This window comes from Loa loa, assembly GCF_000183805.2.
Source record: "Loa loa unplaced genomic scaffold supercont3.92, whole genome shotgun sequence".
NCBI lineage: Eukaryota > Metazoa > Nematoda > Chromadorea > Rhabditida > Onchocercidae > Loa > Loa loa.
Window position 1 is genome coordinate 82,052 of NW_018108272.1, and position 19,684 is coordinate 101,735.

A 19,684-nucleotide genomic window follows, 5' to 3' on the forward strand; every position below is an offset into this window, starting at 1 on the left:
AGATGATGTCGGTGATACGGTCCGGAATAGGCGGGGTTAGTCCAACAAGTAGTACTACTACGTCTGCTCTTCAATCTACGGTATCTAATGAATGGCTTGTCGCCGTTGCTTTGATATTGTTCATCATACTGCTAGTGGTGATCACCCTGCAGTGCCGACGACGACGAAATGGTCTAGTTCGCAGTAATCGGGCATACAATATAAGGAAAAGTTTAAATATGGAGCAAAATGATGGCGAAGATGAGGACGACTTACTGATAGGGTCACTTTATTCCTAAAATATTTGTTCTTCACGAGTATTTCAGTGATAAACCGAAAATCCCCCTTGTTGTTCTAATCCATTCATTTGCTGCTACTCGCATTTCACTCTTATTTTGAATTAGATACACAGAAACAATCCAACATCTTACCCTACCGCCAGTGTTTTGATCTTAATATTGCTAAGGAATCATATGCAGCGAATAACTAACTCAGACCATTCTGCTCCAGAATTCCGAATTCTGGAATAAAAATACTCTGGAATTATAACCTGTTTGCTATATCTACAGCAGCTATCTTTTACTCATATTTGGCTATCTTGTCGTGCAATGCCACCCAATTTTCAAAAAGTTTCTCCAATGTTTCGATGGTATTCAATCAGCCAGAGAAGTGTAGCTCCAAATTTTTATGCTTCGTTATTCTTAAACGAAAAGGTACTTACGGAATATTAAAAATGGGAAAAGTGAAGTGAACAAGATCTATGATTCTTCAGAAACAGCAAGTTTTGTGGAGGTGTTACTCAGTTAAAACTTGAAATTTTTATCACTCACAGCAAAGGCATCGCGTGATTATTCTGTAAAAAATATATCAGAAGGTAATATGAAATTAAATCCACTAAGATACAATTCATGGTGATTTGAGGTTCCGGTTGTACACTTTGCATCGTATCGTTATGTAATCCTTCAGATAACTTTGCTTTCAATTTTTTCATACAGCTCCAATCGCACTAAGCTTATGCTCTAAAACACCGTCCTTTTTTGCTGCATTCATTTCATCGCAACCTCCAAAAAATTCACCGCCGATGAAAATTCGTGGCACTCTTCTGAAAATGAAGAAACAGCAATAAAATTTGGGAGAATTTGCGCTAAAACTTCGCATGCAGACAGTATTACAGTCCCAATTTGGACTTTCAAATCTGAACCATGTTTATACTCTTCAGCTTCACTTTTTCCAATGACGACTTCTTTACTGACTGCATTAGCCACTGCTAAAGGACTTGACAGTCATCACGGTTTTTTAACTAAGAACAAGTCTCATAAAATAGCGTAATTACAAACCTTGATCCAGTTATCTTTTCCATATAGTCCAAAATTTCTTTTCCATCAGATCTTTTGTTGATGTCGATCCATTCCATTGCATCTCCTTTGAGAGGATATGCAGCAAGCGCTTTACGTGTTCGTTTACAATATATGCACCAACTCTTTGATATTACTACTATCTATAAAGACGTTGCTAATTCAAATTCCAAACTGTATCAAATAGGTTCATTTTTATTGGAAATCAGAAGAATCTGAAAGATAACTGATGTTAATTGTAGAATGTAGGTCAAACTATGGAATTAAATTAAGTTCAAATTTCAAATTAGAATTTTCTTCCATCAAGCTGTAATCGTCATCATTAATGTCTTGAAAATAAAAAAAATGTGGGAAACTTAACTTTTTTCAATGCAATTAGTTCATCAATAAATCGTTGCACTTCATCCATATCCTATAGGTTAAATTTGAAGAACTTTTGCTTAAAAGAATATTTTTGTGTTCTTCAGTTCTACCATCCCGCAGGTTCATGTTTCCATACAGAATTCCTTTATTCGTTTGCTTAACAAGTTTTACTACGCATCAATAACTTCGCAAATTTGTTAGGTTGAGTGAGGAAACCAAGAATATGTCCCCAAAGTTGATGGACTGAAACTATATTCCAACCATAAATAATCAAAATCTACTCCTAAGTAAGGCTGATCTTTTCGGAAAGGCACTTTCCAATAAAAAAGTATACCTGTGGAACATATTTGGAAAATAAAAAGCCCATAATGTAAATTGCTTTCCCGACCTAAAAATAATTTCAAATGTAACTTAGTAAGTTAAAATTAATGAAGTGATGCAACGATAAATGTAGCGAAAACTGCAAAGTGAATTGAGAATTCCAAATTGAATAGTGAATTGAGAACCGCAAAGTGAACTGAGAATGTCTTTACTTGCCCTGGCTTATTTTGGGGACATTTCACCATCCAACAACATATGTATTAGATAACAATGCGGCAATTTACCTGACTTATAAAACAAATAAAGTCATGTGATTTATTCATTAATAGAACTGATTTTATCAACGTTTCGAGCTTATTTCCTGAGCAAACATGATTTGAAATCAAGCTTTTCTACTAAAGCTGATAAAGAAAAGAAGGCTGACGAACCAGTGAGATGCACTGACTGAGAAAGCTGTTAAATCCCAAATGTTTAGAATAAGAAAACTATAAAACAGCTTTTGGTATATTCAGAAATGCAGATATTAAATTCTGCCAGTTAAAGCAAGTAGTTGAAAATTAAATAACTGAAAAACGAATTATCAAAAGTATATGCATTTCCGAACATAGTGTTAAAATGGAGTGTAGTGTTGAGTAACGTGTAACAGTCAAGCATGTTTCTAATCTGCATGATATCACCTTCGGTAGTGATAAACAGCAATAAAACATCCAAAATGACATAAGAATATAGTAATTTGATTGTTGCAACGGCAAAATAGGAGGTATTCATTGAGCAATAAGACTAAAATTACTACTTAATTGACCAAATGAAACTATAAAAATTTACGGAAGACTTAATGTCAGTCATGTCAGTTAATGACAACAAAACCTAATGGGTTAACATGACTTGACTTATTGACAACTAAAATTAACATTATTTCCTGACCAAGTGGAAATGACATGAGTTCATGTAATCCCAGGTACAAAAGTAGTATCTGCCGCACAATTAAATACTTCATGTAAACAAAGAAAGAAATATCCAGAGAACGGCAAATATCCAGAGAACGCAGTCAGGCACATGAAAGCCTCACCTGCATCTTACATGCCGGTAGCTATCGATGATGTTTGTCCCAGCACTGAAGAAATCCTTTTACAACGGAAATCATGAAAAGTAAGCAAGACCTACCAGCAATATGTCTTCTCACCGAATCTCAAACTTATTATAACAGGCCGTCATGCCCGTTAAATTCGGCTAATTGGCTCTTCTGTGTCGGGAAAGATCAAAATTGAACGGGAAGTTCGGGGTGGGGAAGGATGAGTTTCTTTTGTTGTTGCTATTGACAGTAAAGAAGGATCTAGTGGGCAGTTCAGACGACCCCTACTACAATGTCCCAGGTATTTTACTTTTACGGGGTAGTGGGTGTAGGGCTTCTTATGTTTCATTACAAAAGGATCACGAGAAGACCCACTTGTCTTGGCGCTCTGTGGCCAAATCCAATCATCGACTCATTTTCCTTACTGATGACCACTAAAAGAGGTAGTTGTTTTCTGATCGCTTATGAATCAGCTATGATTACAGACATCTTCCATCCTATGTATTTGGTGGTGGCAAGGTACAGTAGATGTCTGTATTTGGCATTCTAGTTATTTATTTATTAATTAATTGGCACAATCAGTTAATTTATTTGTTGGTTCATTTATTTATTTATCTATTTTTCTATTGTTTATATTTATATTTATGTATACAAAATTTGCATGTCAACTGAATGAACTTATAAGCTCCATAACAATGAATGCATTTATTGTTACTCTCGAGAAATTTTTCATTCTTTCTTCGCTTTTCCTACACCGTGGAATTTGTTTCACAAACTTATTATGACCGGAATGCAAAACCGGACCAACTAAATAATGTAACCATCCACTGAAACATTTTGGACACCTTTCTTTGTATATGCGACTTTGATCAATCAAGTATGCAGGAATGGATCAATGAACATAATCTGATCAGTTTTCAGCAGGACGCATTCTAATGGGAGTTCAAGATGATTTTGAAAGATAATATTCCTAAGGTAGCTGGTCAATGTGGTTCTGTTCCTTCGTAAGTTACTTGTATTTGTTCTTCATTTCCTCTATCATTTCACTTGACCATTTCCTTTCGCTGCGGTTCTCTGTAACATCGCAGGTTTGATTTGGGTGACATGTTGTGGAATGAAATGTAAATAAGATTAATCTGCTTCGTTTTCACTGGTTTCTGTTCATCCTTATTTTCACTTACGTTTGCTCCTCACTCCTCATTTCCATCCATACTTTCATGGGATGAAAATAATGAAAGTTTACATCTCACCGACATTTGATAATTAAACAGAATTAAAGAATATGAAATGTTGTTCTGTAGAAATATTTTCTAGAAGCAGTTCGGATGGGGAAGAGGAAGTGTTGAATTTCACAGCAGATTCTTCGGATCGTGTGTACTGGCCACCGAGAGAAAATACTGCGTTGATTGCACCGTGGTGTCGACGGAGATATGCACTTTCTTTGCGAGGGTTAGCACAAATTTGCACTCTTCTTTCATTCCTTCTGCTTCTCTTGAAATTACTGTTTTTTTTCTCTTGAAAAACATGAAACAGTAAGCTGATAAATATAAACACACGAAAGTCCGCATCTCACCGACATCTCAAATTGTCACCTTCTTCCAATTTGTCCTTCATAAGAAGTCGGATCTCTGATTTAGTGCTAAATGTTTTTTTTTTTCATCTATAACTATCTGCAGCGGCCGAGGTATATCAGTTTCCAAAAATTTTTGGAAATGAATTATAAAGTGGAGATTTGGAAATATGAAAGACCGTATGGAAATTGTAGGTTACACGAAGAATTACTGGATTTATATGCGTGGTTGAAGCCTTCCCCACTGGAGAAAGCATTACGACTTCGTGTGTTTGAACGAGTTCGTGGAGTCCTTCAACGAATTTGGCCAACAGCAAAGATTGATGTGTTTGGCAGCTTGTACACGAGCTTGTTTTTGCCTACCTCAGACATCGACGTGGTTGTGGAAAGTGATTTAGTGAGTGAGGAACCACCTCTTTGGAAAACGGCAGTAGCATTAAAGTTTGTATCTTCTGATTTATAAGACTGTATTATGATTGAGATATAATTTTCCTATTTTTTTAAAAAATTATAGTCAAGTAATGTAGCGGTTTGCTTTGCTTGCCTGCTAAACATTTAAACCATTTAATATTCAAATTTCATGTTTAGTTTGAAAATGCGCTTTCCGGGAGCAAATGATCGAGTTATTAGTTGAATGGACCTAACTTATTCATTTTCAACTTAATTTCTCAGAGAATCTGGAATCACGGAATCAATCAATGTGCTTGACAAAGCATTTGTACCAATCGTAAAAATGGTCGACAAGGATACCAAAATATATCTAGATATATCATTCAATACAGTACAAGGTGTGCGTTCGGCGAGGTTTATTGAGGATATGAAGATGCGGTATCCCGTGCTTGAACCACTGGTTTTGGTCCTTAAACAGTTCTTAATGCAGCGGCAATTAAATCAAGTATGATCTTTTTATTGGTAAAAGTCATACTACTGTCTGACTTTATTACTCCTCTTTTCTGCGAGTGTACGTATCATCATCATCATCTTTTATGTCTAAACCAAATATTATTCTGCTGATTCGTAAATGGTGGGAATTTTTCTGGTATTTTCTAGGTTTCTATAAACAGTCATATATGTAGAGCATATATGATATGTCTTTGGTGGCTGGAATCCAGGGGTGTTTTTCATTATTGTTTAATTTAAACGAAGTTCAGCTGGTCATATTTACTTGCTTCGTCTAGAATGAAATATTTCAGGTATTCACCGGTGGTTTATCATCTTACGGGCTTATTTTAATGCTGATTAGCTTCTTGCAGGTACTTTCTCGCAATATCGTGAGCATTTGCTTTATTTCAGTTTACCAATCCGGAATTTCCAGTTTCTTTTTAAAATTTAGTCAGTTTGACTAGACTTTATAAAACTTGGTACTCAGCATTTGCAGTAATAATTTGTTGATTGCAGCTTCACCCATCGTACGATTATTCATATAAGGGAATCACGGAGGTGAATATGGGCGTATTATTGCTTAGTTTTTTGCAACTTTACGGGCAGGAATTCAACTACATGAAAACAGCTTTACGTATTCATAGCGGTGGAGCGTATGTTTGCAAGGATGAAATCTTAGTACAGATGAATAGGCCATCAAATTCGATGTTATGTATTGAGGATCCTTTACAACCAGGTTAATAAAGTTATATTTAAATAAAAGATTTATCCAATAAAAATGCCAAAAAATATTTGAGATATCCTAATTTACTTCGTATTATAATTCATGTTCTATATTACATCGGAAAAACTTTTACAGTTATCGGGTTACATTTACTTTCATAACTAAGTTTAAACTTCAATTTATGTGATTGATCAGTATAAATCATTACTTAAAGAAATTTTAAGGGAACGATATTGGACGTTGTTCGCATAATATTCAATTAGTCCGACAAGCTTTTGAACATGCCTTTGCCACGTTGTGTGCTGTATTTGTTCGATCACGTGAGTACTCAACAGTATGGCGTGCCCGTTATCACGGCTCACTTCTCTCTCTTATTATGCACATTTCGCCGCGAATGATCCGCTATAGAAATTGGTTAAAAGGACGTGTTCTATCAGATGGCACTTCGTCTCCTTCACTTTCTAAGGCTTCTACACCAGAAAATTTTTCACCATCACTTCTGAATACTTCCTTGATTTCCCACTTATCCTCGCCGAATGTTTAGAAATCTTTGTCAACTCACAACTTGCTGGAAAATACGCAGCACTTTCCGTTATCACTGTCATCGTATGCTAATGGCTCGAAAATTTCAGCTTTTTTGTCTTCTAAAATTGTGATTAATTTACTTCCAGTTTCTTTTCACTCTTTTCTGAGCCAAAACTGCAGTGATGATGTAATGAAGCGTTTTTTTTTTGTTACCATTTTTGAGCTTTCTATCTTGCTTAATAAATACATGTTCTAGGTTGGTTTTGAATATCTGGATTTTTTAAAAGCTAAGGCGCAGTGTATTTCTTGAAGATAAATTAGACCACAATATGCCTTTAACAAAGTTAGTGCAGGTGCTTGCGCTTGTATTTATAAATCTACTTGCAGCATATTTTGATTTTGTATCGTAATTCCTTAAAAGTTTTGCTGATAATATATTTGTTGAGGAGATAAATTCAAAGAGGATGGTTCATTTTGTGACTGTTGTCATTCGGTGATTATTTTGCATTATCTAGCCTTTCCTTCCAGTGATTTTACAAACTCTTTGCTCTCCACAACATTTAGTTTAATTCCGCGACATCTACCTGGTAAATATTCCTTTTTCTTTACAGATCGGAAAATTCCTCAACTAGTTGCCATTAGTGAGTAATTGTAGCATCCCATCTCTGGATAGCACTATTAACGTTATATTTGGAAGATTCAGGAATAAATGACCATAATTGCAACAATATGTGCTAAGCTGCCGATCATTATATTCTGCTTCCGCTCATGGCAAGCTCCTTTGTTAAGCAGAGCTGTTTTACTTGAATGTTTCTGTTTTATGCACATTAACATGTGGTAGTTATCCTGTGCTGTTTCCCATATCTTTCTGTGTAATATCCGATGTGTCACACTTGTTTTCTTTTTCTTTTTTTCCTTTTTTTTTGTAAAACTAGGCTTTTATGGCAATATTTGTTGTCTTTGTATTTTCACGTTTCGTGGTAAATGTTTGAATTTTTCTATACTCTTTATTTTAAACAGAATTTATTGGATGTTTTCTGTATATAACTTTCAGCATATTTAAAATGGACGGGTAGTATTTGCCTTGAAGAAAACTACACAGTCTTCAGCTTAGCTGTTTATTCATTGTTGACCAAATGAATATTTGAATCCGCTGTTGCTTTTCCAAATCATTTTAGCACATTATTACCGATAAGTTGTTGTTTGGTTTATTTTGCTCTGTATTTCGGTGTCCATTAAAAGCTTTATAGGACCACAAGTTTGATTAAAAATTCACACTGTCTTAGTTGACAGTGGGCCAGTACTTTCACTTTTAGTTTTTAAATTTAATGCATTGCACATTTATTATTTTTCATTTTTTGAATAGGTTCAGGAGGGAAACTTTGTAGTATCATTGTGCTGTTGGAACAACAGTGCTAATGAACGGTGTTTTGTCGCTAAAATTTATTAAAGAATCATTTCATAGATCATAGTACTTGAGTAAATTGCTTCTATTCGTTGTAAATACCGTTGTTATAGTAAATTCTTTGAACTGTGCATCGAAGTGTTCTTTTTTGTTGGATTTTCTACTTCTATATGAATTTATTTTTTTAAAGGGATTTTTGAAGAATGGAGCCGTCGAACTCTGAGTTAAGTATGCCAATTGAATCTTCATCGACGCTGGCTTCTCACTCCTCAAATTCTTCGCAAACTGAGATCAAAGTTGAGGTTCGTCGGATTATTTAATACCAGTTGATTGCGTTTTTTCTATAAGGATCTTTGGGTCATTTTAGCTTCAGGAGTTCCGTAATGAGTTTACTTGTTTTCATTGAGCTGTTTCTTATCCAGAATATACCCATTTGCAAAACTTTCAAGTCATTTTAAGTGAGGACCATTCAGTGTGACCTGAATGTTTATGAAACCGTCCAGGAATATCACTAACGATTGCTGTTCGATTTTTGGGGATTCAAGTTCTAGAGCAAAGCCAGCGTAGTACGCTGCCGCTGCAGTTATGAAGAAATGAATGAATTAAAATTAAACGATTAGCTTTTTTCAGCATGTGAAACACAGTTGGACAGTGAAGAATTTTTCACATTGTTACCAGGAATATTTAGAAAATTTTGTTCACCTACATCGTGGTGAAGATACGCTTACCTGGTCCATCAAAATTTACCCAAAAGGAAATGGTGAAAACAACAAAGATTTTGTTTTTTTGTGTCTTAATAGAGTGATCAGTAATACGAATGCGCCATGCAAAAATGGAAAAATTGGCTTCAAGTCTCGGTAATAGATTTAATATGTTTATAAAAATCAAGGTAGAATAAATTGTTCTATCTTGATTTCATTTGATTATTTCTGTAATTTTTTTTAATGACTTCGAAGCATAGTTCAGAATTATTAAAAACGTATTTTTGTTGCTAAATCTTCCATAACCATTTTCTGGCCTCTAACCTGATGTAACAAGGGTGACATTCGTCTCAGAGTACTAATCAGTTATTCCGTTCAGTGTTCAACTTTCGATTACTGCATTATTGAAACTTCATTTTTTCAGTTTCATTTTACGAACCAGCGAAATGAAAGAGATCGAAATGCGTATTCATCCAAATCCCTCCCATTCTGATTACGTTTCATACATAAAACGAGATGTTTTGTTTCCACAAATATTGCCAAATGATTCAATTATTGTAAACGTTGAGATAGATGTAGCTGTGGAAACTGTTACGACAACGCTAGAGGAGATGTTAACCGTGAGCCTGTTGAATCTTGCTGGGATTTTTTTAATCCGTATTACAATGTACGACTCTACTTTTTCATGTTGTGCTTTCTCCGTTTTCCTCTTGTTTACGGAAGCATTTGATGGAAAAGGAGAAGGATGGATAAGCGGCATATAAGTTAGTTTTTGTTCATTTCATTTTACTGCGATTCTTTTTAGAGTAATAGCGAACAACAGCTCACGGAAGATTATTTGAAAATGTTGAAAGATAACGTGCTGACTGATTTCGCAATAAAAGTCGGCGAGCGAGAAATTAAAGTTCATCGTGCTATTCTAGCGGCTAGATCTCCGGTTTTTGCTGCTATGCTAAGGCATGAAGACACCAATGAAGCTAAAACGGTAGGTTTAGTTTTGTATACGTTTTAGTTCAGTTATTATGAAATTGAGTTAAACAGATTTTTCCAAAAACAAGAGCTCAAAAAAAACTTCTCTGGGTAGATTATATTGCAACTTATTTACGCAAGGAAGTACCAACGTATGAAATCCATTATTTCTTCCTTTAATTCTTTTCTTTTGTTTTAAATGTACAACTTGTTATAGGGTGTAATGGTGATCGAAGATTTGGAATATGATACGGTTACGGAAATGCTCAATTTCATTTACTGTGGGCGTTGTTTAAGAGATGTTAATGAATTTGCGTTTGCCTCCGATTTATTAATTGCTGCAGACAAATATCGACTTGAAGAACTGAAAAATCACTGTGAAAAAGCTTTAATTCAGGTGAAATGATTTGTGAACATGTCGTCGGGAGTTTTTTGTCATTCGTCAATTCATACTGATTTTGCGGTCATGATTTGCTCTCAGTAAACGAATCCAGTTAACCCATTTTATTCTGTTTGACTGTTGGATAATTATTTACAGGATTAAAATTAAACCTGCTTTGAAAGGTATCATGTAGTCAGAATCTTTTCATTTGCAGGCGTTGACATTTGAAAATGTTTGTGAATTGCTCATCGTTTCGGATATCTACAGTGCACCACATCTTAGACATCGTGCCGTAGAATTTATCATCCAGCATCCACGAAATATTACGTCTACGCCAGGTTGGGATAATGTTGTCAAACAACATCATGATCTTGTCACAGATATCGTTCGTCATTTCGATAAATCATCCGACAGAGGTAACTTGTAGAAGATATTTCCGGTGAATTGGTACTATATGTGTGTCAGTTACACAGGTTGATTAATATGTGATTTTTGCTTGAACTTTCAAATTCGAAAGTGTGTTCTTTCAATTGTTTCGTGATACTATTTTCGAAGTTTAGTGGAAGGGAAAAAGTGACTATCACCACCTTATCTAATTTAAAAAAGTTGGCCTGACACATAATGATTCCGTTCTTACGGCAGAAATCGTGGGAGTGATTCGATATTAGGTATTTCACTGTCTGCTAGTCTGGAAAGTACCGGATCAGTGAAGTATGTTAAGATTAGATGTCATTTTTCCCAAATTTGTTTAGACGTACAGTTTGGCCGAGCAAGCATAACTTTCACTTTTGAAAGAGAACTAAACGAACTCGCTACTTCTTAAGAATTACTGTTGACATAAATAAAACTTGAAGGCGATTAGGTTCCGGCATTTCTGCCAAGATAATGGTTGTCTTTAACAAGAGGGTAGTGTCCTCGAGGTAAACTGTAGAAAGGTATGAATTTTTTCTAACTGTGATGGTTCTCTGCTTTTTAAAGCATTTAGTTGTCTTAATCCAATGTTTCATTTTCATTTCCTGTAATTTTGACTTTTCATTCTTCCGAAGAGATTATCGATTTTTCTGAATCTCATATTACTTCAGTTCATTCACTTGTAAAAACTCGCTAAAATTAAAAATACTTCACGTTCATCAGACAGATATACAATTACGTTATTATCAACAATACGATGTCATTGCATATGGAGCAGCGTGTGTGCCGATGCCATTTATGCACGCCATCAGTATGCTACTGAATTTCGCTTGTTGAAACAAGAAATTCGGCATGAGCTAGGAATTTAAAATGAACTTGAAAAGAAAATTTTGTATTTTCATATTCTTTCAGCATGATTATAGCATGTCTGATCTCCATGCCGTTCCAAGCTTCAATTTCCAGATGCTATACTTGAAGTTAGGTTTATCTCGAAATGTCTGGAGTGCTCGAGACCTCAAATATTCTTTAAACTGATTCATTCTCTTTTCCTTTCATTCCTTACTCTTATGTGTCAGTTTTTGAGCTCGAACTGAACTCCAACTAAAATCAAGAACTCCGAATATGCCGAATCAAATATTTACAATAATGAATAACATCGATCCGATTTTAGAACCAGGTTATAGTTAAGTCCTGAATGTGAGTGGTAAGGTCTACGTACTATCTTCTTAGAGAGCTTTCGGAGAAAATAATTAAGCAAAAATGAGAGGGCCCCACGGCCACTCTCATTTTAGATTATTCCTCCATGAATGATAAGAAAGTTGGGGTTGATAAAATTCTTTTAGGTGACAAAAACTGTCCTATCCTTCCGGAGGACTTTGTCCCACCTTTTCCGATCACTTTTGCGCTAATTAAACCAACTCTCCATCCTCATGTGTCATGTAGATTGGTTATTTGTACTGTTTCATTTTTTAAAAGATTTAAGAGAATGTAACTTTTGAAGAATAATACCAGCTCATTTTTCACGACTCATTACTAAGATGGTATCTAAATGCAAATTTCTTTATACTTGCCGACCATTGTTCCTTGCATCCTACCTTGCATACTCTTTGTAATACACTACATACTCTGTGGCATTTTTGGGAATTTCCGGAAAGTTTCATAAAATGAATCAGCATGTTGAAACTATCATGAGCATGCATCATTATTCGAGTTTCAAAGTATTTGATCATTCATGAATTATCTGCATGATAAGGAATAAAATTCCTCTTCTGCTTTTATTAATCCTGCTTGTATGAATGAAAAGTGAAAACCACAACTTATGAAAACAATATGCCGATACTTTATACAAGGGTGCCACAAATAAATGAGGGTCTTTCTATGACACGGCTTTATTTCCGAATAAACTTAACTGTATTGTGCCTTTTCAGAATGACTGAAGGAAAATTAACCTTATGTCGGAAAATCGGAATATTTATCATTTTGGGATCTATAACAGATGTTGATCCAGTCCATTCATCTATATCTTACATATTTTCGCCAACAGTCATGTGAAATCTTGTCATCTTGCAGTGATTTAACTCTGCTGATATTATTGAGACTCATTACTAACTTTCAAAAGTGTCCATAAAATCTAAAAGTATTTATGCACAGGTAGTGAGAATCCAGACTCGAAAAGGAATTTTTAATAATGTGAAAAAGAAATTCAGGAATATTACAGAAATCCAAACAATAGGTAAGTTAAAGGAACTCCCTAATTCAGTTGCAATATTTATATGTCTAGCAGTGACGTTGGACACTGCATGCATACATGAATTAACAGTAAATTAGATGCTGTTCGAGTTTTCATTAGAAGATATTAAACTACCCATATTATCCAGTACCAATAAGTTAAAGGGCATTAAATCAATTGGTCAAAAAAGGAAAGACATATTGGATAATGGGGTCTGCCCACATCTATGTAAAACACTAACATGGGTGTTTAGTTTCACAACAATATTAATTTTGCAAAATTCTATTCGTGTTCCGATTCCGAATCTTCCGTGTAGTCAGATGAATCTTCTAGCTGTTCTTCCTCATCTGAATCCTCATATTTAATTACAGGCACTTCCTTCGCCTCGTGAACATCTAACTGGAAATTAAGCAAATTTTTGGTAAAGGTAGCTTGGAATCGAAAATAGAATGTTTATAAAAACGTTCACGATTATCTACCCGATGATCTCTCCTTGTACTTCCTCCCCTTCATCCTCTCCTAAAATTTTCTCAGCAGTTCATTAACTCGCAGAATATCACCTATATTGAACACCTATAACGAGCTCCGACCAAACCACACTTGACGAATCCCTTAAATTCAAATTATAATACCCACATATTCTTGTTCTTTATAATTTGTTGCAACAATATCGCATAAAGAATTTCCATTACTGAAGGTAATAAAAAGAATAGATGGGACATGATTTGGAGCTATTTAGTTATTTAGCCGGGAAGTGTTCCCTAATCAAGTATTCCCCTTTAACTTTTCACAGAAAAGTTACCTGACAAGACTATTACAAGGCTGTTACTCTGCAGAATAACATATTCTACAGTACTTCTGAGTGGTTCCTGACAAAAGTGTCTGCATGAAAAAAGGAAACAAAAATTTGACCTTTAGGTCGAGTAAATAGTCACAATCCATATATGAGTCCGATTTAACTAATAAATTATAGTAATATATGCCTTTGTGCTGCGGTGCTGCAAACTTTATTTCCACCTGAAATTAATGACTTCAATGAATACAATCAATTAATCTTTACCACTATTAATGCAACCATACTTTTTTTCAAATCGATGATGAACATATATATTAATTTTTCCTTTGATTTACTGGCTGGATCACGTTCCCATCTGAGAAAAACTACATAACTTCCAGAAAAAATCAAAGAGCAGAACTTTCTGTTTATAAGACAAAACACTTAAAACAAACCGTCTGCTCATTAACGAGTGTTGTGCAATGCACTGCTGGCACGACCAGCTTACGAAGCTTCTTATCAACAAGCAGTAACCACCACCACTCGAATTTTTCGCTCGGGAAGTAAGGACAGTGCACTGGATGGGTCTTTTTACTCCTACTTGCCAAAATGGATTCTTTTTCGCCATATTTTCATTCGTCCAATCTTCATTATCTGATTCATCCATCACTTCAAAATCACTACCGTTCTCCTTCTCGTTTTCACTAGAATAAATTCGTACGAAAAGTTTACTTGGATACATTTTTCAGAAATGTAACTATCTCGAAGACATACTTTTCCCAAATTGCATCAAAAAAAAAGTGATTACAAAGCACTTCAAAAAGCAGTCTATTACATAATTATCCGACAAATCAGAAACGCTAAATGTATTATCTACAAAACTTCACTACCTATATAGAATACTGGCATATTGATTCACAGCGTAATATCGAAGGTTCTTGACTGCATTATTTTTGATTCATGAAAAAGAACTGTAGCCACTACAATCAACTTGAAAACCAACTCTTTAACATATCCTTTTTCGGAACCACTCGGTTCCTCGTTTTCGCTATCTCCAATTGTTTCCATATCATCATTATTCTCTTTCCTGTTCTTCTTTTGCTCTTCCAGTTTTTCTTTGTTGTTTTCTTCTGACTTAATCACAGGTTTTTTTATTAATTTGGTTTTCTGTCCCTGTCTATTTTTGGTTGGTTTCGTTCTGTTTTGTTTCTTTTTCGGTTTCTCCCATATTTTCCTCTTTGGTGCATTGTTGTCCTTTTCTTCATTTGTTTCCTCTTCATCACCAACCACCTCCACTGGTTCTGCTTCCTTTAAAGTACGAAGACAATTAAATACATGGAGTCCTCTATAATATAAATAATTCTCCTGGCTTTAGAATTCAAGGAAAAAATTAAATCTGAATAAAGTTCATAAAAAACGAGTTAACAATACCTCCTCACCAACCTCACGGATTTCTTCTTCCCGTTTATTTGAATCTAATAATGGGCTTCTTGTTAAAACAATCTTCAAAGTAACCACTGAACCAACTGTTACTTTTTGAGCGTCATCTTCACCTTGTACTGCAAAAGGTTAAGGACCATTCACATCAAAATAATGAGCAAAAATAGAACGAAAATGCAAAACAAGCAAAAATAGAGCGAAAATGAATTCACTTACCTTCAAAACGAGGTTCAATATTTAACCTAGGCATCGACTGCAGTACAAAGACTATATCATTGTATTCGGCATCGCTTAACGACTGCAATACCTGACGACGTTTAATTTCGTTTAGATTTGCAAGGTCTGCACAAGTGATTATACGGTTCTAAAATAAATCACAGTTATGATTGGACAAATTTTTGAAACAGTAACTTAACATCGCAATATATCTTCAAGATTGATACAAACGAATTAATACATAAATTACTTTTAATTCATGAAATTCCAAGAAAAAAAAGGTTGAAAACCCAACAAATCAGAGAAGACAAGAGAAATACAATAAGTTATGTTTCTTATAAACTACAAAATGATATCCGTTTTTTACAAAAAACAGAAAAAGTACGTGGATACTGAAATGGAACTATTTTAATAAAAAACATGCTTACGCGACGGAAATAGTGTAAATTTTGTTCTGTGATATGTGGTAATTGTAATAAAGGGCTATTCTTTGGCCACAATGCTTGGACAATCATTGGCAATAATTTCGCCAAGTTTTCGATCGTATCCAGCGATGGGCAACGCGCTGGATTACCGTAGAAACATAAATGTTGGGCGATGGCTAACATCTCGTTGGCAAGCATAACACATTTAGAAATCACATAAGCACAGTCTAAAACAGTGGTATGCAAGAGTTTACACAACGTTGTTAACACATCATTAATTCTAAAATATCATTGGATCTACCTTGAAATGAACACTTCAGTGTATTAAAATATGATTTGTCATATGATAATGATACCGCTAATGATCATCCTTAACAGTATAGAATACTGCCAAACTATAGCAAAGTAACACAAGGATAAATAGGATACAAAAAGTTTTCTGAATTCAGTGGATAGAACTTGTCGGAATTAAGAAATCCCTGAAGAGAAGTCCTTCGGAAAAACTTTGTGACTTACTCAAAACATTATGAAAAACAAAATATTACCGCTTCTTAAATTGGATGAATCAATTGCAAAGCGCGACAAATGCGCATGGATAAAGAAGCGCGCCTTCAGGGAATACGGCAAGCAAAGAGGTCGTTCCTTCTTATTTTCACTTAAATTTTTGAACTGTTTGATGAGTGGTGGCAACTCAGTATCGTCACTTTCACGTTCCACAATTTCTTTATTGTACTGTCTCCAGAATTCAAATGAACCTCCAAGCACCATTAAAATACCTAAAAGAATACGGTCTATCATGTATAATTAGGTAACCTAATTCCTAGAAAATCAGTGGATATCACAAAATATACGACTGCAAAGAAATATGCACTTGTACCTATTGTTTTGGAATCCTTTAGACTACAAAATCCGCAACCTGTGTAATATGCGCATATGAGACATGCGCAATATGATAAGGATGTTAAAAGGGAAAATTCTTTAATACCTACGATTTATTTCCATTTTCGGTGTTTTATGGAAAAAATAGTAATACATTTCAGTTGTATCCAGTAATACTTGATCAATACTATATTTGATGGAATTATACCACCAAAAGCCCTAAAAAAATGATAATGAGAATGCAGAATATCCCACTACAAGGTTAAAGAAGACTCACATTAATTATAGAACGGTGAAGTAACAAATACGTACAACAGCTGAAGGAAGCAAAACCATGAGGACGAAGCCATAAAATGCAAGCACCCAAACACCGTATTCCTTACTAACAATCCACTTTGGCAATGCAATTCCGAATGTAGTCGCTAGAATTTATTTTAATTATTCAGCAGAATCTGGTAAAAAAAGAAGCTTGTAAACGACAAATGTATGTGCATCGAAATACACTATGCAAGGTCCAAGTTACAATTTACCAGTTGGTCCATCCGGATTGCCATATTTTTCCCAATTCTCTCTACTTTCGTCATCAGTTAGCGCCTGATATGCTTTTGCGATGCGATCAAACTGCACAGGATCACCCCCTTTATCGGGATGCATTGTCTTGCTTAGTTCACGGTATTTCTTTTTCACAACAGAGCTAGCAGCTCCCTTAAATATTTTTTCGTTTCTAAGATAGGAAATAAATGACTATCACCTTAAAAATAGACTAGCTCAATTCTGGCGAAATTCGTGATGCAAAATTTATCATTTTGCAGTATATTGCAAACAGAAATCTATTGAAAAAGAAGACATGAATCCTAGAACATGAGATCGAAAACTTGGACAGCAAGAAACAAGAAAATCACCTGATCAATACCAAGTATAGCGTATGGATCATACTCGGTATGTTCAACTTCAATTTGCGTTACTTTACGTACAATGATAAAAAATAAGATCCACGCTAGGGCTAAAGCTAAAAAAGTTAGAAATTTCTTGGTCCTCCGCCATGGACGTTTCGCTTCTGCTTTGATACGCTTGTCAGTACATCCTTCACAATAGCAGTGCTCCTTCCTTTCAATTTTATCTAAAATTCGGACCACGGCATATTATCACTTAGTGAAAGATCTCTGCAGTTGGACCATTACCGGAATACCAACGTTTCGCGGCAAACTATATCTTCCAAGATATAAGTTTTTACACAAAGCAGAATAGTGTTTTTATGAAACCAAATGGTGTTAACTACTTTCGCAAAACGTTGATATATTCAGAGGTATCCAGCTGATTTCATATTTCAATGAATCGCTATATTTTAAAAGTCATTAAAAAATCTTTTGTGCCAGCAGCGCGAAACAATATATTCTTCAGGATATAGATCGAAGTTTGATGATGAAGACTAACCTAATTTACTCGAAGGCCAGAAAAAAAATGTTGCTGGTATGAGGACCAAGGCGTAAAATGATACTAGAACATAGTAGAATGTATTACCCACTTCATCATATTCAAACTGTGCACGACCCATCACCAAAGCCCTGTAAATGGCTACTTTTTAATATATTCGTCAGATCGATAAAACATCTCTTGTTTTCCTTTAATGTAAAAAATTTTCTTCCAGAACTTTAAGAGTAGAAGGCAGAAGTGTCATATTATGGTGCTAAGCGCTCTGTGACTTGATTTCTAATTATGATCCTGCAATCTTTAATTGTACAGATAAGCAGCGAAATCCATCAGCTCATTTTCGGCAGGATGAGCGGTGCTATCAAGTAGTCCAAAAAGGAAAAAAGAACTCGTTAGTATCACTTGATGTACATAGCCGACAGAAAAGAACATCAGACCCCGGCGCATAGCATCGACTTTAATCTTTTCATCCCGCTTCCCAAAGCTGCACTTTGAGAAGTGAGATAAAGTCCCCGGGCCGCTCCCCCACACAGATTGGAAACAACTCCCTCACCCCACACCCTCATATCAACATGGCCGCACCGTCTTGCTGGTATGTAATATTCAAAGTCGCTTCACTGGCCGCGCCGCGATGAAAATCGCTTGTCTCAGTGAACTGATTCAGTTTCAATGGAAGTCTTACCTTTCCTACCGATTGCTTGGAAGCACAAAGGCGATTTTTACGTTTTCTTTCGGAGTGTAGTAATGGTAGTACAGATAGTAAACATCAGTAAGTATCACTGATGTTTACTATCTGTCCTAGACTAATTTAGCATTTAAAGATCAGGATGCTTCTTTGGATTTTGGTTTTGAAATCTGATTTCGTCTGGGCGGCTTAATTCCGTTCCACTTTTGAGGATCGTCTCTTCTACACCTTCATACGTTATCAAATTGTAGCTTGGCATGTGTGATACTGTGAAAGTCATGGCAAGATTATGCACTATTATAGGAATCTTGAAATCGATTTCCTGGTTTTATTCAAGTGACTTATTAAAAAAGTATTCCAAGGCAGGCTTGGAAATAGGAAGTGGAGCATTATTTGAGTATCAATGATGTTTACTACCAGTGATAATGCTCATGTTAACGGAAGACGCTGATGTCCAGTGTTAAAGTACACTCGTAGGTATCTTTCCATCTGTATCTGTCTTTTTCCTTGGAAGCAGAGATCAATTCGCTCATGACCAAGAACGACTTGTAACCTTCGACCTCCAGAGGAAGTCACTGTCGTCTGCTTACCTTTCCCATCGCCATTTGAAATTTCCATCGCGCCAAATGCATTCCTACAACACTTTAAAAGTCTGCTCATCAAATGTATCAATCGATTTATCGATTACGAGAGGAAAGGGGGAGGAAGAGAGAGTAAGTATTTGAGAGAGGGAGAAGGAGAGAAGGAGCCCCTCTCCGATATGTGGACTCCGTCGAATAATGCCGACTATACTCAACTACGTCGTTCTGCAGGTTGGTTATGTTTGGTTCGAATCGAGAACTGGTGGATAACTGGCTTCGGAGATCGGAAGCAGCTTTTCCAATCTCTCTCAAGTCTGATCTTTAAACCGTAATTATGCAGCGGTATTTTTCTGTCCGAGTAAG

General features: G+C 35.5%; 6 protein-coding genes across 6 annotated transcripts; 3 read left to right on the forward strand and 3 right to left on the reverse strand.

Moving 5' to 3' along the window:
- Positions 1-5: 5 nt before the first annotated feature.
- Positions 6-278, forward strand: LOAG_05669 (hypothetical protein; the record flags this gene model as incomplete). The annotated part of the gene is made up of 1 exon (XM_003141206.1): positions 6-278. The coding sequence occupies one exon, from the start codon at positions 6-8 to the stop codon at positions 276-278; it is 273 nt and encodes a 90-aa protein (XP_003141254.1).
- A 487-nt stretch (positions 279-765) lies between these two features.
- Positions 766-2,093, reverse strand: LOAG_05670 (hypothetical protein). Its single transcript, XM_020446940.1, has 3 exons — positions 2,032-2,093; positions 1,317-1,477; positions 766-1,081 (listed from the first exon to the last, which is right to left on the reverse strand). Exons 1-3 carry the CDS (start codon positions 2,062-2,064, stop codon positions 967-969), a joined length of 309 nt encoding a protein of 102 aa, XP_020302777.1. The 5' UTR covers positions 2,065-2,093; the 3' UTR covers positions 766-966.
- Positions 2,094-4,001: 1,908 nt separating this feature from the next.
- LOAG_05671 (PAP/25A associated domain-containing protein) lies at positions 4,002-6,898 on the forward strand. Its single transcript, XM_003141208.2, has 7 exons — positions 4,002-4,094; positions 4,405-4,539; positions 4,856-5,101; positions 5,333-5,555; positions 5,854-5,913; positions 6,059-6,278; positions 6,491-6,898. The coding sequence occupies exons 1-7, from the start codon at positions 4,039-4,041 to the stop codon at positions 6,808-6,810; spliced, it is 1,260 nt and encodes a 419-aa protein (XP_003141256.1). The 5' UTR covers positions 4,002-4,038; the 3' UTR covers positions 6,811-6,898.
- Positions 6,899-8,359: 1,461 nt separating this feature from the next.
- On the forward strand, positions 8,360-11,214 carry LOAG_05672 (BTB/POZ domain-containing protein). The gene is made up of 6 exons (XM_003141209.2): positions 8,360-8,498; positions 8,827-9,053; positions 9,322-9,517; positions 9,703-9,882; positions 10,084-10,263; positions 10,463-11,214. The coding sequence occupies exons 1-6, from the start codon at positions 8,400-8,402 to the stop codon at positions 10,673-10,675; spliced, it is 1,095 nt and encodes a 364-aa protein (XP_003141257.1). The 5' UTR covers positions 8,360-8,399; the 3' UTR covers positions 10,676-11,214.
- Positions 11,215-13,012: 1,798 nt separating this feature from the next.
- LOAG_05673 (Sec63 domain-containing protein) lies at positions 13,013-18,199 on the reverse strand. The gene is made up of 13 exons (XM_020446941.1): positions 18,059-18,199; positions 17,527-17,744; positions 17,155-17,329; positions 16,937-17,046; positions 16,735-16,843; positions 16,291-16,521; positions 15,749-15,972; positions 15,321-15,468; positions 15,096-15,223; positions 14,668-14,972; positions 14,120-14,368; positions 13,802-13,906; positions 13,013-13,288 (listed from the first exon to the last, which is right to left on the reverse strand). Exons 1-12 carry the CDS (start codon positions 18,177-18,179, stop codon positions 13,897-13,899), a joined length of 2,028 nt encoding a protein of 675 aa, XP_020302778.1. The 5' UTR covers positions 18,180-18,199; the 3' UTR covers positions 13,013-13,288; positions 13,802-13,896.
- Positions 18,200-19,174: 975 nt separating this feature from the next.
- LOAG_05674 (hypothetical protein) lies at positions 19,175-19,372 on the reverse strand (the record flags this gene model as incomplete). The annotated part of the gene is made up of 2 exons (XM_003141211.1): positions 19,175-19,300; positions 19,331-19,372. 2 exons carry the CDS (start codon positions 19,370-19,372, stop codon positions 19,175-19,177), a joined length of 168 nt encoding a protein of 55 aa, XP_003141259.1.
- Positions 19,373-19,684: the final 312 nt, after the last annotated feature.